The sequence below is a fragment of the Ochotona princeps genome, chromosome 14 (genome assembly GCF_030435755.1).
Source record: "Ochotona princeps isolate mOchPri1 chromosome 14, mOchPri1.hap1, whole genome shotgun sequence".
NCBI classification, from domain to species: Eukaryota; Metazoa; Chordata; class Mammalia; order Lagomorpha; family Ochotonidae; genus Ochotona; species Ochotona princeps.
This window is the reverse complement of record NC_080845.1, coordinates 5,773,732-5,791,489: the sequence shown is the minus strand read 5'-3', so window position 1 is coordinate 5,791,489 and position 17,758 is coordinate 5,773,732. Positions and strand designations below refer to the sequence as shown.

The window sequence follows — 17,758 nt, the reverse complement described above, 5'->3', positions numbered from 1 at the left end:
TTACCCGGGAGAGCAGCTCCTTCCAGCTTGGGCAGGCCCCTCCCCCGCCGCTGCCCAGTGCCCCCCAGCAGCCTGTGTGCAGGGCAGGGGCTGCCTAGCAAATTCATCTTTTTCTGTTGTTGTTGAAGCCCAGCCCCAGCTGTGGGAGTGGTGGGGACTTGCCCAAGGAGAGGTTGGAGGGTTATTGGTGCAGGGCTGACCAAGGACAAGCTCTTCAGCTCCAGGCCCATGTGCCAGGCTGGGCCATGTACTCATGGTACCCTCCGTGATGGGGGAGCATCAGATAATGATGTAGGAGATTCAGCCAGAGCCAGCATCTAGTAGGAAACAAGCGGGTGCCCAGGTCAGGGTTGCTCTTTCCCTCCCCAGCTCCTTGCCTCAGTTTGTCCCTCTGGAGAATGGGGCTCTGGGGGCTGCAGGGTTCATAAGCTGCAGCAAGCAGGAGAGCCGTACGGCACATGTGAGAGTGATTAGGAGCTGCAGAGACCCGGCCTATTTTATTTTTATTTTATCCCCCCCCCCAAACGCCCAAAAGAAACAATAGTTGCCCCTCTCCGTAGCCTGGAATGCTTCACGCCCCGGGTCTGGGACCCCTCATTTAAATTGGCTGAGAAGGGACAGGCGCGGCAAGCAAGCCCTGGGCCAAGGTTGTTAGGGATGGAGAGCCAGGGCCCAGGAATTTACAATCCGTTACTTGAGAGGTGTCCTGCCTCTCTCTGGCCCCATCCAGGCCTTTCTCAGCTCCAGCATGTGCAAAAAAGATGTCACAGGGCAGGGCAGGGTCGGGGAACGGGTGCATAGCCTGGGACACTGTTGCAGCCAGCCTGGGCAAGAGCACCCTTCCCTGGGTCTCGGGGTTTCCCTGTGAGCAGGACATGGGTACCCTGGGAAGTCCCCCGTGTTTGCCACGGTCACTCTTCCTTGTCCATGCCAGCTGGGAAGCAGGTGCCAGCCCAGCTCCAGGGAGCTCCACAGACTCATGGTGCCACACAGCGAGGCCCAAGCCCAAATCTCACACCTCTCACCTCCCACTTGTGCCAGACAGGGTGCCAGGAACTCTGCCCACACGCAGCAAGAGGAGGCTCCTGTCCTGTGCCAAATCAAACAGGTCTTATCTCTCTATAGGAGGGCTGTGGGACTAGCTGGCTGTTGAGGCTTGGCCCCAGGCCCATGGCCTCACTGAGCCTTAGCGTTTTCATCTGTGAAATGGGCAGAGTCCTGGGTTCCTCTGACTGCCAGCATGGAGAGGAAGGGAGGTCATGACAGGAGCTGGGCGGGCAGCATGGTGTCAGAAGGGCTAGCCAGGGTGGGGCAGGAGTCCCTGGTGTTGGAGGCAATGCCTCTCTAGCAGAAGGGCATTTGGAGGGACTGAGAGGTAAGCAGAGTGGGGGTTGGGGAATACAGGAGGAGGGGCATTGGTGACTGGACACAGTGGTTCCCGCAAGCACCAGGGAAGAAGGGAGATCAGATCTAGGCAGCCTCTGGGAGGCTACTGAGAGGGTCAGTAAGGGAGTGGGGGTGAGAGGAGCTGGGTGCCCTGTCATTTGGGGAGATGGGTGGGGCTTCCCACATGCTTTGGATGTTCAGGTGGTGCTGCTAGGTGGCCATGAGCAAGAAGAGAGTGGGTCAGGCAAGCCCCAAGGGTTTACACCTGCCCTGTGTAGGCACGGGCTCCAACCAAGCATCCTTTTTTTTTTTTTTTTTAAGATTTATTTATTTTATTACAAAGTCAGACATACAGAGAGGAGGAGAGACAGAGAGTAAGATCCTCCATCCGATGATTCACTCTCCAAGTGAGCCGCAACGGCCGGTGCTGCGCCGATCCAAAGCCGGGAACCTGGAACCTCTTCCGGGTCTCCCACGGGGGGGTGTGTGTGTGTGTGTGTGTGTGCAGTGTCCCAATGCATTCGGCCGTCCTCAACTGCCTTCCCAGGCCACAAACAGGGAGCTGGATGGGAAGTGGAGCTGCCGGGACTAGAACCGGCGCCCATATGGGATCCCGGGGTGTTCAAGGCGAGGGCTTTAGCCGCTAGGCCACCGTGCCGGGCCCCACCCAGGCATCCTTGAGCTCCGCTCTCACTTTGGACATACAGGGGCCACCAGGAACCTTACTAAGAGCGCAGTTACAGGGCCTCGTACCAGGGTGCCGGGGCGGGGTGGGGCGGGGCAGGTGCAGTGGAGGGGAAGGGAGGCAGCAACGGACCAATCAGTTACTTCAGCCACCAGCTACCCAGTCCCCCAGCCACAGCAGGGGCACCTCTTCGCTCAGGCTGGGTAGCTAGGGCAGAACTGGGGACAGAGCCCCAAAGAGGAGAGTGCAGGAAAATGCCTGGTGCATGTGGGGTGTGTGTGTGTGCGTGTGTGTGTGTGTGTGTGTGTGTGTGTGTGTGTGTATCGGGGTGAGGAGCAAAGCAAACAGCCGCTGCCCTGCCGTGGCCAGGTACACAGGCCTATTTGGACAGCTGCCTTGTCTGTCCGTCTGTTTGGGAGATGCTGGCTGATAGATGGGGGTAGGCAAACGGTTAACCCCTCGCTGCCTGCAGTGCCTGCTGCTCGCTACGCTCTCCTCCCCTGTGTAAGGTGGTATGCCTGGTCCTGCTGCCTTGCTCCCTGGCTGCTCTCTTAGCTCTGAGACAGGACCAGTACATCAGGCACCGGTAAAGGGAGGCCAGGGCATAGAACAACCCCGTACCTCCCGGGGCCTGGAAACAGAAGAGAAGGGGAGAGCAGACAGAACTTGCCCTCCGTACAGAGCCTTCCTTGTTAAACACCCGTAGAGGTGCCCCCAGCACCAGCTCAGCCAGAGCGCTTGGTGGAGGGCGCTTGGAGCCAGCCCAGTGGGACTGGGCACATCTCAGACTCCTCTTGCACAGTCTGAGAGCCTGCCTCGGGGGAGACAAGGGCCAGGGAAGAATCCTGTAGCCATCTCCAGGAGCCTCCTGGTCCCCACCCTGCGGTCCACCCTCCACAGTGCTGCTCACATCATCCCCAGCCTCCTTTTAGCTGGCCTCTCACCCTGCTTTTTCTCTACTTGGGGTCCCCCACTCAGCACCAAAATGGTCTTTTCAAAATCCCTCCGGCCACTCCCCAACTTGAAGCATTTCAGTGGTTTCCCTGGTTCTGCAGATGAAGAAGCCTTCCAGTGGCCCCAAGGCCATCAACAGGGCACAGGTTAAATAAATCAGGGTTTGCCCCCACCTCCACTGGAGGTGCTCTGGGCCCCCTGGTGGGAGTGCAGGCGGGGACCAGGCAGGGAAACCCAAGCTGGGTTAGGAGATGCTCATCTGTATGTTAGCAGCGGTGCAAGAAGGAGTCGAGAGCAGGACAGACACTCTGCCAATCCTCCTTCTAAAAACAAAAGCAGACAGGGGAGGGAGTGGGAGGGTGGTGAGGTGCCGGCTTCAAACCTAGGTCGCGCATCCCTGGAAGGAGGTACGTGGGAAGACCTCCGATGCTTCCTCCAGGGAGGTGGCCAGGATGGGTAGAGTGAGCTGGAGGGGACTTCAACAACCTCTTTTGCAGATTTCCATATTATGTCATGGAATGCATTACCTGTTCAAAAATATGCAAACTTTCCAAGTAGGTGGTCTGCAAGCGCCAGCTCCCACTCACAGACCCTGCACCCTGCAGGCACACGGCCCTACTGCACCTTTTCCTTCGGGTTCTGACTGTTGGTGTCTCAAGATCTTAGCCCTTCCCCTGCAGCTCCACCCCTGAATTGCTTCCCATCCCCACCGACTCCCCCTCTTCTCCCTGTCCGAGCCCCAGCTTTGTGTGTAGAAAGAGCCTCCCCTGGCTCCCCGCGGGGGTCCTGGGGATCCACTGTGTCTGTCCCCCTGCTGGCCATTTGCACTCAAATAAGCAGAGCTCAGGCCTGGCTTGGTCACTGCTGTACCCCCCAGCGTTCAGCACTGATACTGACCAATTGGAAGCGCCTGATTCGGAGTTGGGGATCCGACGAAGCAGCAGGAGGCAGGAGAGACCCCTCTATCCTTAAGGGTGAGGATTATTAAGCAGAGGGCTGCACAGAGGCGAGGTAGTCCCCAGCAGCCTGTTTGCCAGTCTGTTTCACCTCTGCCTAAGCAAACTCCCTTCTTTGGGCCTCAGTTTGCTGGTCTGCAGAATGGGAATGTGGGCACGGCTCTGAGAGGCGGGTCCGAGGCTCCCACCCTGAGGGAAGGTACTCCCGTTGTGAGCGTGGGATGTATGTTGGGGCTGAGTAGGGGGTGTGGACGACCGCGGTGCGGAGAAAGGGTTAAAGCCGGGCGCTTTTTTAATTGTCAAACGACTGCGGGCGATTAGCGCTGGCAGCTTCCTCAATAATCGCTCTTCTCTGTACCTGCTGGGAGCTTAATTAAAAAACAAAGAGGCTCAATTTAAAGGCCATTACTATGCTAATGTAGCCGGGCGGGCGGTGATTAAGCGGCTGGGGCGGGCAGCGGGCGGCTGGGGCGGGGCGCAGGGCGATCAGTTACCCACTAAATGGGCGGGCGGGCGGGCGGCTGCAGCGACCGGAGCGCCCTGTGTGCCCTGCCCCTCCACGCCTACCCGAGACCCAGGAGTGCCACCTCCCAGCTCCTCCCTGGCTCCCTAGCCAAGGGCCCCCATCCTCCTGCTCCCCTCCCCTCAGCCTAGGGACCTCCTGCTGGTTCAGTTCGTTGTCGACGGCTCAGCCACTGCCACTGTGCTTCTGAATGCCGGCTGGAATCAGGTGCCTGGGCGTTGGTGTGCCCATGCTTAGAGGAGCTATGGGCACAGGGCCAGGTTGGCCGCTGTTGGTTTGACATTTACAGGCCGGGTTCTGAGAACAGGTGACTGAAGGTGCTGGGCGGGCAGGAAGTGGCTTCATCCAGATCTCCAGGAGAGCAGAGCTAGAAAGGAGCCACAGAGCCGGGGCTGGCTCTGGCTGGGTTAAGAGCAGCACAACGTAGCAGGTAGAGGAGGTTTGGTTCCTTCAGAAGATGACAGGGTACAGGAACCTATGAAGCTGAACCCAAGAGGAAGGGGGCCAGAAGGGACCCCAATCCCCGAGTCATTGGGGTCCCAGCTGAAGCAGGCACTTGCACTGCCCACATCACATGGCCCTGATTGTTTCTGGCAGCTGCTGGGTACTGTTTGTGCCAGTCAACATGGGTGATGTCAGGAACCATCCTACCTGATCAGTAATGAGAAGGAAATGCTGACCATAGCGTAATGGCTGCAGAACCACCAGAGCACATTGCCAGGAGCCCGTCCGGGCAACCGTCCCAGGGCCAGAGCAAACCTTTGTAGAAAGTCTTCTGTGAAAAAGCCATTTGTCTCGATGAAAATAATTTCCATAAGATAAAAATGAAAAGAAAGATTGCAAATGACTTAGCTGTACTAGAAAGAAAATGGACCCGAAATTCAGATGGTTGATGGGGTTTGGTTCCAGACAAGGCTTGTACCAAGGCAACTTATCAAGGTGGTTATAACCGTTATTTAAAATGCTGTGGCCATGGATGGCCTGTATCCAGAAACCTTGGGGTCAGCATGGTGTCCACAGTATCCACCAACCCAACTGTGACATTCTGGGATGCCCTGGAGCCATCTACCCAGACCCGCCACCCCACCAGGCCTTCCCTGGGGATGGTGACCCTGTCACTTCGGAGTTTGGTCAGGACAAGAGTGTGGTAAATGCTGGTAGGGTAACAGGTCTCTGAGCAGAAGTCTTCCAGGGCAGTTATGTTAGGTTGCCACTCAGGACATTTGGCAACTCACATCCAAGGGTTTGGGTTCGTGCTCTGTCTCCACGTTCCATTCCAGCCTCCTGTGAGACAGCAGGCAATGACTCAAAGGTTTGGGTCCCTGCCACCCAGGTGGGAGACGCAGATGGAGTCCTGGGTTCCTGCCTTGGGTCTGGCCTATTCTTGGCTGTGTGGACATTGGGAAAACTAAATCAGTGGATAAAAGATTTCTCTCTCCCCTCTCTCTCTCTCTTGCTTTCAAATAAGTTTCTGTAAGAAGAAGAGGGGTCACTCGCACAGGGTTTGACACAGGTACTAAGTCTGATGGGTGAACAGCTGCATGGGTACCTGGTTAGGGGACAGAGGGATGGTTGGATAAGTGGGTGAATACTGGGATGGACAGGTGAAAGGCTGATGTATGGTTGAGACAGTGGGTAGGAGGATGGATGAATAATAGATGGCTAGGTGGCCGTGTGCTTTGGCAAGAATGGAGGTAGATGGGTAGTGGATGGATGGATGTGGTCTGCCCTGAAGAAGCCCTCTGTTCTCTCTATGATTTTGCTTTTTGTCAACATCTCCCTCTCAGGAAGACCTCTCTGCTTCTCTGTCCCCACTCAGAGCCCCACCACTTCTCCCACTGAATTCCCTCAGCCATGCGGAACTCCAGAGAGAAGTCCGAAGGCTCTGTGCCTCCTGGTGTGCGCTGTCTCCCTGCTGCCTGTGTCAGTACCTAGACCTAGGCTCCAATCTCTGGGATGGCGGCAGCTGCAGCCCGCAGCACCTGAGCTCAGGGAGCGAGGGTAGAGTCCGTCCAGGAGGTGGGCAGGGGTAAAAGAGGGCTTCAACAGTAGGAGGTGAGTGGTAGCCATGGGGGACCAGCAGGAGTGCCAGAACCCAGGTTGCCAGCCCCAAGAGGGCAGTGCCCACCACACAGGGAGCTGACAGAGAAGCAATCTGTGTGCAGATGAAGCTAGGGAACACTCAGTAAACCTTAGTGAGCAGCCATCACACCAAAATGACTGCCAGGTCCAAGGACCTGAGTGATGGGGGAAGGGAACCCTCAGCAGCTTGGAGGGTTCTGATGAGCATGTGGGAGGAGGCGCCTGCAGCAGGACCAGTGTGGAACATACTTAGTGCAGGCAGGATGCAGAATGAGTCACCTGTTAGGTTCACCCAGGAGGGGCAGCAGGAAGAGAGAGCAGACTCTGAGCAAAGGGCTGGGCAGGTGCACCCTCGGTGTGGAGTTTGAACAGGGCTCTGCCATGCTTTGCAGTGCTTCCAGGGCAGTGTCCCCAGCTCGGCCAGAGGGATGCATGGATAGATGGCCACAGAGGTAGGATGCTTCTCCCTCCTGCATGCTCTGAGGCCAGGAGTGCACCTGCTTGTCACCAGGCAGGTCTGGCCCGCAGAGAAGGCTGGGGAGGAGGGCTGTTGTCAGGTGCCAGGCTGGTGACACTCTGGAGTGTGTACACTTGTGTCTGTGTATGTGTGTGTGTCTCCAGGGGTGTTTTTGTGGCTGTGTGCCTGTCTCTGCATGTGCCTCCAAGTGTATGTGTTTCTGTCTGAATGTGCCTGTCTGTATGTGTGTCTGTCACTCAGTGCATGTTTTTGTGCGTGGATGTCTCTGTGCGTCTCTGTCAGTGCACACGCGTGTGTCTGTATCTCAAATGTCGTCTCTAGCCTGGCCTCTCCCAGAGCCCCAGTCTCCAGGGGCAGCTGCTCTGGACACATGCAAGGCTGCCCTGCACGCAGTACCTTGGAACCGCCCTCCCCACCTCCCCTCTCCCACCTGCTAGGCTCTGCAGGCGGCTGGTCTCCTGTCATCTCCCATCCCTGCACCTTCATACCGCCTCCCTGTGGGACAGCCCCTCAGCTCCTGCTGTGCTCCTGCCTGGTCCTGAACCATTGCCTGGACTTCCCAAAGCCTCGCCCCTGCCCCCTTCCCCTTGCCCCCGCCCCTGCTATCTGCAAAGCCTGGGGTGGACGCATCTGTCAGTGGTGTCACTGGACCCGCCTCCTGGCTCTGCCCCGCACTACTCCAGCTTATGTCTTCATGGTCTTGGAAGATACATCCACTTCCCAGGGTTCTTGCCCTGGGACCCTGTCCCTGGGACCCTGTCCTTGGGATTTGGGTATCTCTGTTATGATGGCAAAGTCACACCCAACTGCTCTTCTGCCACTTCTCCCCACGTGGTCACCGTTCTTTCTGCTCTGCATACCCTGGCTGTGTCTGGTCCAAAGCAAGACACGTTTTGTTGTGCCCTGACCAACCCTGTGGGGACACAGCAGACCCTGCCCGTGGCCCTGTGCTGTGTCCAGGCTCCCAGACTGCGCCCAGCAGTAGTAGGTGCTGCACAAACATCTGTGGAATCACAGACAGCACGTGTACCCTCCCGCCCACCCGGCATGGGATCCAGGCTCCCGGCTGTGCCCATCCCTCCCTGCCTCTGGCCTGTGACCTTCAGCCCCGGGCTGGGGGCTCCCGACAGTGCCCCAGTCCCAGATCAAAGGGCCATGGGGCCAACCCGCACAGCTGCATCTACGGCCTGCCTTCCTGGCAGGCATAGCCAGGCTGCGGAGAGGCCTGTGGTCGCTGAGCGAGTGCCCGCTACACTGCGCATTCCAGCCCATGACAGACACGCAGAGGCCCTGCGGCTCCCGCCGCCGCCCGCCTGGCCTGCACCGCAGCATCAAAGCAGATGTTTGCAGCTGGTTTGAGTTGGAGTACCATCAACAGTCCCCTTTTTGTCTCAAAAATAAAAAACAGCTATGCCCGGAATGATAAGGACGCAGCCGGCACGTGGGGGAGATGTCAGCAGGCAGAGCCTGGCCGGGCCTCCCGTGGCAGGAGTGACAGACACCTAGTTCCTGCAGTCCTCGCTGGGCCCTGAGCCTATCCCAGGTCCTCTTGTGCCATGTGGTGCATCCTTCAGCTGCATGAGCCTGGGACCCCTACCCCCCACCCAGTCCCATGAGCAGGGGCACCATGCACTTGACTCCTGACACCCACCTGGGAAGAAAGTGTGGCTGCTTTGTCCTGGTGACCTGTGAGGTGGGGACCAGGATCCTCAGTTTGCAGAGAAGAAATGAGTTCACAGGTGTAGGGGTCTTGCCCTGAGACCAGCAAACTGGGAAGTTTGGGGCCCTTGTTTCTACTTCCTGAAGCAGGTTCACCTTTTCTAGGCAGCTCCCTACCCCAGTCTGCTGAGCACAGCTCACCAAAGTCCCCTGGGGCCCTCGGGGGGAGGGCAGCCCTGTGGCTTGGGCCAGCCCCCTTCTCCACCTCAGTGTGTCAGGCATCCTGTCTTAGAATCCGTATGGCCCAGGGCAGGAAGAGTCAATACCCCATTGTACAGAAGGCAAAACTGAGGCTCAGAGAAAGACCATGAAATACTCCAGGCCATGCAGCCGGCACTGGAGATGTGGAAAGCCATACGGCTGAGTCACAGTGAGGCAGCCCAGGAGCCAGTGAGGAGGGGACCTGGGGCAGAGGGTGGGTTGTCCAGGGGAGTCACTGAGCAAGAACATAACATCGCAAGAGCCTGGCCGGTACATAGACCCCCTGTGTCTGGTTCCTGGTTGGCAGGAACCTCAGACAAACCGTTGGAGGGTGCTGGTATGCGGGGGGCGAAGAGGGAAGGCTTCACAAAGGCGGTGACAAGCGATTTGGGTCCTGAAGGATGAGTAGTTCAGCAAGAACCCTGGGAAGAAAAAAGCCTAGGATTCAGGTGCAGTGCTAAGTACTAAGGCAGGAAGGAGAGGCTGGGTGTGTCTCAACTGGGAACGAGGAGCTTAGCCCGCAGAGCCGGGGTGGGCAGCCCTGAGTGACGCAGTTGGTCGTCTCGCCTTATCCTGAAATGTCTGTGCCATTGGCCATGAGGAAATGAAGGAAGTACCTGTTCCCATGTGACTTGGTGAGGAGGCAGACTCGACTTTGGCCTTCTGGGTTCCTGCCTCACATCTTGCTGTGATGGACCTATCCTTTCCCATGCCTCCGGGCTGCTCAGGGCGGGGCGCCCAGGGCTGTCTGGAGGGGTGGAGAGGGCCCCCCCAGGAGGGTGCCCCTTGGAGTGGAGATCATTTTGAGAACCCCAGGCAGGGCCGTGTAAACTGTGAAGTGTAGCAGTGGCGTGTGAGGATGTTGGCACAGGCAGAGGGGAGGGCCAGCAGACACTTGCCCAGCAAGGATGATAGGTGGTGGGGAGACTGACAGCAAAGTGGTGACCCCTGTATGTTGGGCCTGAATTGTGACTGTGCCCTGCGGGGCAGCCTCTGTCACCGTGAGCCCCAGGGATGGAGGGGGGCCTTGGACAAGGTCCCAGTTCTGGGAAGGGACAAAACCAGGCTTCCAAGTGTGAGGCTTGCCATGTGGCTGCTGGCATCTGGGGTATCCATAGGGCCATAGGCACCTCTGTCATGAGAGCTGGAGGCATCTGCATCTCCGCGGCTGCCAAGGCTGTAAGGGAAATCCATCCCTGCCTTTAATCTGCGCTCAAGTGCTCCTAGAGAAACGGGTTTCCCGAGTCTTGTGTATTAGCTTTATGAGTTTAATAAATTGGGCATGCAACGAAGAAACTGATAAAACAGAAAGGAGAAGGGGCTGTGTCCTCCCGCCTGGGACTCTCCAAGGGAGGTGGCTCCAAGTGCAGAGTTCCTGTCTCCACACTCATGGGTGATCCTGCCAGGGGAAAAAAAAAAAACCACATGTCAGACATGGAGGAAGGGGGCACCAGGCTCCTGCACAGTGGTAAGAACTTGGGGTGAACCCCACCGCTGCCTGGGGTGTTTATGGTCTTGGGGCAGGAACCCAGAAGGTAGGGCATGAGTGACAGATGAGTGAAGGCACACCAGGGTGCACAGTGTAGGGAGACAGTGTGTCAGGATCCTGGGTGACCTTGAAGGAGAATCTGACCTTGACTTTTGTGTGTTCATCTGTAGAATGGGATTAGAGAGCCAGCAGGGTGGCGCTGGGGGTTAGGCAACCACTTGTGATGCTGGCGTTCCATATATGTACTGGTTCCAGTTCCAGCTGGCTCACTTTGGAAATGCACTTGGGAAAGCCACAGAGAATGGTCCAAGGGCATGGGCCCCTGCTGACCCCGTGGGAGACCTGGTTGGAGCTCCTGGCCCAGCTCTGGCCATTGTGGCCGTTTGGGGAGTGAACCAGTGGATGGAAGGTCCCTTCCTCCTGCTCTCTGACACCCCCCCCCCCAGTTTTCTCTGTTACTCTGGAGTGACACATGCACCACCAGGCAGGTGCTGAAGGGCTGGCCCATGTCCCAGGATGGTCATGGAGGCAGGCCTCTTTGGGACCAGTGGCATCCACAAGGCCGCTCCCAGGAACTCTGGCATCCTGGCAGAAGAGAAAGGCAGATGTGTGGGACGGCCATCCTGTGTCTCCTACCTGCCAGGGCCAAACCTTCAAGTGCACACACCCTACCCGCAAGCTCCTTCCTGCTCCCTGCCATGCCACCTTCCTCCAGATGAGGACCCCAAGACTCCAACAAATTGACTGTCCTACCCAGAATCTGCTGAGCCAGGATGCAAGCCAAGGCTGTGCCCCTGTACCTGCCATTGCCTACTTCTTCCTGCCAAGAAGTAGACAGAAAGGTCAGGCCCATTATACAGAACAGTAAGCTGAAGCCCCCGGAAAGCAGAAATGACTTGTCGGGTCACCAGCCAGCCAGTAGTGGAGCCAGGCTCCGAGCCCAAGTCCATCTGAGTCCGGTGCTACCTCGGGCCTGCTTCTCAGTGGCTGGTTCCTTGGGTCCCTGTGTGGGACAGGAAGGGTAGCAGGGCCCCTCCCACACCCCGTTAGCAGCTCTTAGCTTGCATGCAGTAGACAAAGGCAGCGCCACCGTGGTTGGGAGTGAGTATTTCATGCGTGCCCCCCTGGTGTTTTATTGGGTGGAAAGATGCTCGGAGACCCAGCGGATGGCACATTCTGTTTATAAAGTGCATGCCGTTTGTTTTATTTCCCGGGTTTTTGCAATCTAGATAACAGATGATGCCCCGAGTGGCTGGCGCTGCCTCTGTAATGGCGGCCAGGAGCCTTTGGAGAAGTATTAATAATAGATTGTGTTGATGAGTTTGGAGAAAGTAGCAATCGACCCCCTGCTGTGAAGGCATTAGTGTGGCTGTTCCGAGCATAGGCTGCACATGCGCGCGGTTGGTGTCAGCCACAAATGCGGGTCAGCCCTGCAGCTGCCCCCGCCCCCCTCCCAAGGCACACTGCTGACCCTGGCTGGACGACCTGCTGCGCTGGCAGAGTAGCCCCATGGCCTGTCCACTCCCAAGGCTCGAAGCCAGGCTGCAAACCTCAGTCGGGCTTCCAAGTCAGGTGTAGCACAGGGATGGGGGTGAGGCCACAACTCCTGCAGCCTTGGGCAGGCAAGGGGTTCCACCTGAGGCCACCATGGGCCGGTGACAAACTAGAGCCTATATGCAGCTCTTCTCCCCTCCCCAGCCCCCACTGCATTGCTCCTCCGTGGCCCGAGCTGCCACCTGCTGCCTGCCTTAGTTCAGCTGCTACCCATGCACCCACCGAAGCCTCCTGGATGGTCAGAGGGGAGCCAGGTCCTGCTTCTGGACACCCAGGCAGCACTGAGTGCCTGTGGGAATAGATGCTGTCACTCCACTGCAATGCTCCTTCCCCTGTCTCTGTAGTCTGTGTCATTTAGTCCTGGAGGAAGCCCCCTTTGCCCACGGAAGAGAGCTCAGGGGAACCCACCCAGTCTGGGGTATCAGAGAAGGCTTCTCAGAGGAAGGGGTGGCATTGGAGTTGGGCATTGCAGGATGAGTAGGAGCCTGCCACGTAGACTAGAGAGTGGCGACAGGGGCTCTGGACGTGCCAGGGCAGCAGGCAGAGCTGCTCAGACCTGGCCCTGTCCACAGCGCCCTGGCAGGTGGCTGTGGGCGGCACTGACGGTGGCTGCAGGAAGAAGGGAGGCAGGCAGTGTGCGCCGTGCAAGGAGCCGATTAGCGGAGAATTGCAGCTGTGATCTGTGCCCGTGTGGTGGGCCATAAAGAGGGCTGGGACGTGCACGGTGCTCCCAAGGTGGCGCCCGCAGACGTGGCCCAGGGACGCCACGAATGAAAAATGGTTTTAATTCCCTCCCAGCAGCAATAATTTGATTCTTCATAAATTTTTCCATCAAAGTGTTGTTGAGGCTGAGTTCCCACCGAGCAGGGCACGTGATGGGGTTGCGGGGTTGCGGGGTGCCGAGCAGAGCGGTCAGCAAGTATACACACACACTGTCCAGGCACTGGCTACACACACCCATGTTGCCCAGGATGTGTCTCCTGGGGTGCGAGGTGCTTCTGTCTTGTTGTGACTGGACTGATATAAACCCCAGCAGTGTTTACTCCTCCCATGGACCTGAGCCAACCCACTACCTCCCCGTGCCTCGGTTTCCTTATCTCTAAAATGGGCTGAAAACTCATTCTCAACTCCTGGGGTTCTTGTGGGACATCTCTGCACCTGCATAGTCAAATCTGTGTGTGGTGGGCACGTGGAAGTTGAAAGAGGGGTAGGGGGAGGAGGTTGGGAGAGCGTGATGCAGGAAGAGCAGGGTTAGTGGGGTTCTGAGACCTAAGCTGGGGCTCAGGCCCTCTATGCCAGCCATAGAAGAGGTCAGAACAGGGGGCGGCCTGGGCAGATGGGAGCCTTTGTGTGGTGGGGGTGGTGGGGAGGCTGAAAAAGGCTTTAGGAGGCCAGAGATGGGACAGGCAGAGGAGGCAAGGCCCAGGCTGGGCCAGCATAGAAGGAGTATTGCACCTGCTGGGAGCTGCCGGTGAGAGAGGGGGATTGGAGGGAGCAGAAGAATTGGCTGAGCCTGGTTCTCCACCGGCTCCAGGGTGGTTGAGGCTGACCCACACACTGCCCTCTGGTGGTCACCGTGGCAATGATCTGTGCCCCTAGGAGAGGGCCTGGAGGGGCAGATGCCACCCTGGAGGGACTCCAGTGCCCAGCCCATGCTCTGTGCCCTTCCCCCCTCTCCCCCTGCAGGCTCTTCGCAGCCAAGTGCAGTGGCTGCATGGAGAAGATCGCCCCCACGGAGTTTGTGATGCGGGCGCTGGAGTGCGTGTACCACCTGGGCTGCTTCTGCTGCTGCGTGTGCGAGCGGCAGCTGCGCAAGGGTGACGAGTTTGTGCTGAAGGAGGGCCAGCTGCTGTGCAAGGGAGACTACGAGAAGGAGAAGGATCTGCTCAGCTCTGTGAGCCCCGACGAATCCGACTCTGGTGAGCTCCAGCCCGGCCCTGGGCACAGCCCCCAGGAGTCTGTGCCAGTGGGCACATGTGAATGCGCACACAGATACAAACACGCAAACATCCCTACTCAGGTACACACACACTCAGGATCCAGGTTGTTCATTCACCAGGCACCCATGCATAGGCTACAAGTGTGTGTGTGTCCATCCTCACGTGTGGTGGCGTGTGCTAGACATGCAAACTCATGTATACATCTCACACATGCATACGTGTGTGTGTGCATGGAGTGCACCTGTGAGCTGTCTGTACCTGCCCAGACCTTTGCAGACCATGCTCCAGTCTGCACAGGTGAGCGGCTCAGCGTGTACCTGTGTGTGTGTGTGTGTGTGTGTGTGCAGGCACAGGTGCACACTGTGGTCATGAATGCTGGTGTGTGGCAGGGTCGGTGGATGTGCCTTAGTGTCCAGGAGCCCTGGGGAGGGAGTTTCCTCACATTCTTCTCACAACCCTGGAGCCCGGCTGGCTGCCATGCTGGGCTCATGTCCTCTGTCCCGCCAGCACACAAGATGGCTCTAGGGATACCCAGGTTGGTCCCAGGCTGTCCTCAGGACACCCGTGAACCCTGGGAGGGTGAGGAGTGTACACGCCCACACATGCCTGTGGTTGCTATGACATCGTGTGCCCATTCCTGTGAGGGTCTGTGTCTGGGGCCCCAGGAGGGTGAAATAAGAAGTGTGTTGGCAAAGGGACGGTTACAGGGGACACAAGGGCAGAGACCAGGCAGGACCCATGGGCTGGAGGGCGGAGCTGCTGACCTGCCTTGGGCACTGGGGCACCACAGCAGGTGTCAGCAAGGGTGGGGAGAGGCTAGCCCTGGCGGGCAGCAGGTGGCCATAAGGTGGCCCAGACTCACCCTGCTCCAGCCTTCCCTGATGGGTTGATTGTGTCCCCATAGTGAAGAGTGAGGATGAGGACGGGGATATGAAGCCGGCCAAGGGACAGGGCGGCCAGAGCAAGGGCAGCGGAGATGACGGCAAGGATCCCCGGAGGCCCAAGCGACCGCGAACCATCCTGACCACGCAGCAGCGAAGGGCCTTCAAGGCCTCCTTTGAGGTGTCCTCGAAGCCCTGCCGGAAGGTGAGGGGCAGGAAGGGAATACCCAGTCCCCACTACCCACCCACACCACCTGCTGCTCCTGCTAGGGGGAGTGTGACCCCCACTGTGCCCTGTCAATTCACCCCCTCCTAGCCTCTGGCCCTGGCATCTGATCTGTCTTCCTTCTGTCCCGGCCAGGTCCGAGAGACCCTGGCGGCTGAGACGGGCCTCAGCGTGCGCGTGGTGCAGGTCTGGTTTCAGAACCAAAGAGCCAAGGTAAGAGCCAACAGCGCAGGGCCACCTGTACGCAGCACCTGGGGGTGGGTCGAGGAGAGGACAGGAGACTCCAGCAGGTGGGAGCGCGGAGGGGATCCCCAGCCAAGAGGTGTGACCTGGCTGCTCCCTGACAGATGAAGAAGCTGGCGCGGCGGCACCAGCAGCAGCAGGAGCAACAGAACTCTCAGCGGCTGGGCCAAGGTGAGCCTGCACCCCAGGGCCTCGGATGGGGAGGGGGCTGGGCCAAGGTGAGCCTGTACCCCAGGGCCTCGGATGGGGAGGGGGCTGGGCCAAGGTGAGCCTGCACCCCAGGGCCTCGGATGGGGGGGGCTGGGCCAAGGTGAGCCTGCACCCCAGGGCCCCAGGCTTACTGAGGGCCCAGTGCGAGGGCATCCCAGCTGTGTCTTAAGCCTCCCCCAGAATGCTCCCTGCCCCTACCCATGTGCCCACACAGCCTGTGCTGTGCTCCTTATCCCTGCCATGCACACAAAGTACGGCCAGCTCCTCCCCGCCCCACTGCAGCAGATGCCCTGGCTCACCCAGGCCAGCAGCCCCAAAGCCCCCTCGGGCCCTCCTGGTCTCCTCTCCCTGTGTTGGCTAAGTTTGCCAGGCAAGGAGCAGTTTCTGGGTCCTCAGTCCGCATGCTGTGATCATTGTAGGCTGGCCCCTGACTCTTACGGCACTACTCTTGTCTACCTGTCCACTACTCCTGTCCACTACTCTTGTCTACCTGTCACCTGCCTACACTCAAGGTGGGGGCAGGGGTGTTCCTCCAGGAAGCCCTCCTGGGTCTCTGCCTGGGCTGTGCTCCTGGAGGGTGAGGGAAGGGGCCCCTTGGGCTACTTCTTTGGGCAATGCTGCTTCTGGAGGACGGGGCTGAGAAGTCGGGCAGGGAGGGGCTGGAGAGCGGCAGGCAGTGAGGTCAGGGGGAATTCCCAGGGGAACGCCTGTGGCGCCCACCCAGCGCTGCCAGGCTGGTGTGTGAAGGTGTGCCCTATTCCCAGAGGTGCTGTCCAGCCGCATGGAAGGCATGATGGCCTCCTACACGCCACTGGCCCCGCCGCAGCAGCAGATCGTGGCCATGGAGCAGAGCCCCTACGGTAGCAGCGATCCCTTCCAGCAAGGCCTCACGCCGCCCCAAATGCCAGGTGACTCCATAAGCCCCTGTGGTAACCTCACCACCACCACCACCACCACCAGGGCTTACCCCTGCCCAGCTGGGCTGGCCTGGGGCATCCTCCACAGCCACCCGTCACTCAGGCACTGGTCCACAGGTCATGCCACCCCCTTCCCCAGAACCCACAGGATGGATGGTGGGGACTGGGGTTCCTCCCACCTTCCCCGACACTGACACCCCCTCTGCCTCTCTCCTGCATCCCCTCCCACAGGGAGCGACTCCATCTTCCATGACATCGACAGTGATACCTCCTTAACCAGCCTCAGCGACTGCTTCCTGGGCTCCTCCGACGTGGGCTCCCTGCAGGCACGTGTGGGGAACCCCATCGACCGGCTCTACTCCATGCAGAGTTCCTACTTCGCCTCCTGAGAGCCGGCCAGGGCGCAAGGACGCTTGGGCCCAGGGGCTAGGGGCCTGCCCCCGGCCCCACTGCCCGGAAGGACTTCACAGACAGCCATATGGTGCCCTGCCCACGGCCAGCGTGCCCGTGGGGCCGGACCAGATGGGCAGCTGGGTGTGGCCTGAGCAGGGGCTGTGACCTGCCCACAGGGACCCAGAGGTCTCGCACAGCTACCCTCTCGTGTCCTGGCCCCAGCTCGGCCCTGTTGCCTCTTCCCTCCCCGTCTCTTTTTTGGGAAGCTTAAATTCTCTCTATTTTTTTAAATGTCCTCACTGTGTCCAGCAAACCCACCTCTCCTCCCCCCCACACTCCAGGATGATGTCAACATTGGGGCATGGTGCCTGGGACCCAAGAAGCAAGTGCACCTGTGTTCTGCGCTCATGCCCACCCTCCTGGCAGTCAGGGCAGGGGCAGCCTCGGGTGGCAGAGGAGGGAGAGGTTCCCAGCTGCTCCCGGATTACCCCTGCCAGTCTGAGCCTGGGGCAGTCAGCAGTGGGTGCCTGGCTCACCGTACTTTGCCAGAAACGGGGTGACGAGCGGCTCAGGATGTGTGTGGAGGGAGCCCAGGCAGACCCAGAGGGACAGATGCACCTGAAGACACACACACACATGCACTTGGGCAAAGGCACACACGGGTCACAGTGGCACTGCGGGAGGCAGAGGGGTGCCTCCTTGGGGAGGAAGAAGCACCCCCTAGAGGAGCAGGACCTCCCCACCCCCTCTCTTGGAGCAGATGGAGGGGAAGGGGTGAGCCTGAAGCATACAGACCCAGAAGCCCTTGGGGCAGGGAAGGCAGCCCCGGCCACCTGCCAGGGGCCTACAGGGAGCCCCTCAGAGCCAGGGAGAGTCAGGCCAGTAGGCAGGGCCCTCAGGTTGGCCTGTGCAGCTCACTCC

The 17,758-nt window shown here is 59.1% G+C and overlaps 1 protein-coding gene across 1 annotated transcript in view; it reads left to right on the top strand.

The window, feature by feature from the left end:
- LMX1B (LIM homeobox transcription factor 1 beta) overlaps positions 1-17,459 on the top strand; it is a 67,554-nt gene extending 50,095 nt beyond the window's left edge. Inside the window, exons 3-8 of the mRNA XM_004593564.2 lie at positions 13,714-13,946; positions 14,872-15,053; positions 15,210-15,287; positions 15,422-15,488; positions 16,292-16,435; positions 16,676-17,459. Coding sequence (XP_004593621.1) covers positions 13,714-13,946; positions 14,872-15,053; positions 15,210-15,287; positions 15,422-15,488; positions 16,292-16,435; positions 16,676-16,833 — 862 coding nt within the window. The 3' untranslated portion in view covers positions 16,834-17,459. The remainder of the gene's footprint in view (positions 1-13,713; positions 13,947-14,871; positions 15,054-15,209; positions 15,288-15,421; positions 15,489-16,291; positions 16,436-16,675) is intronic.
- The last annotated feature ends 299 nt before the right edge of the window (positions 17,460-17,758 follow it).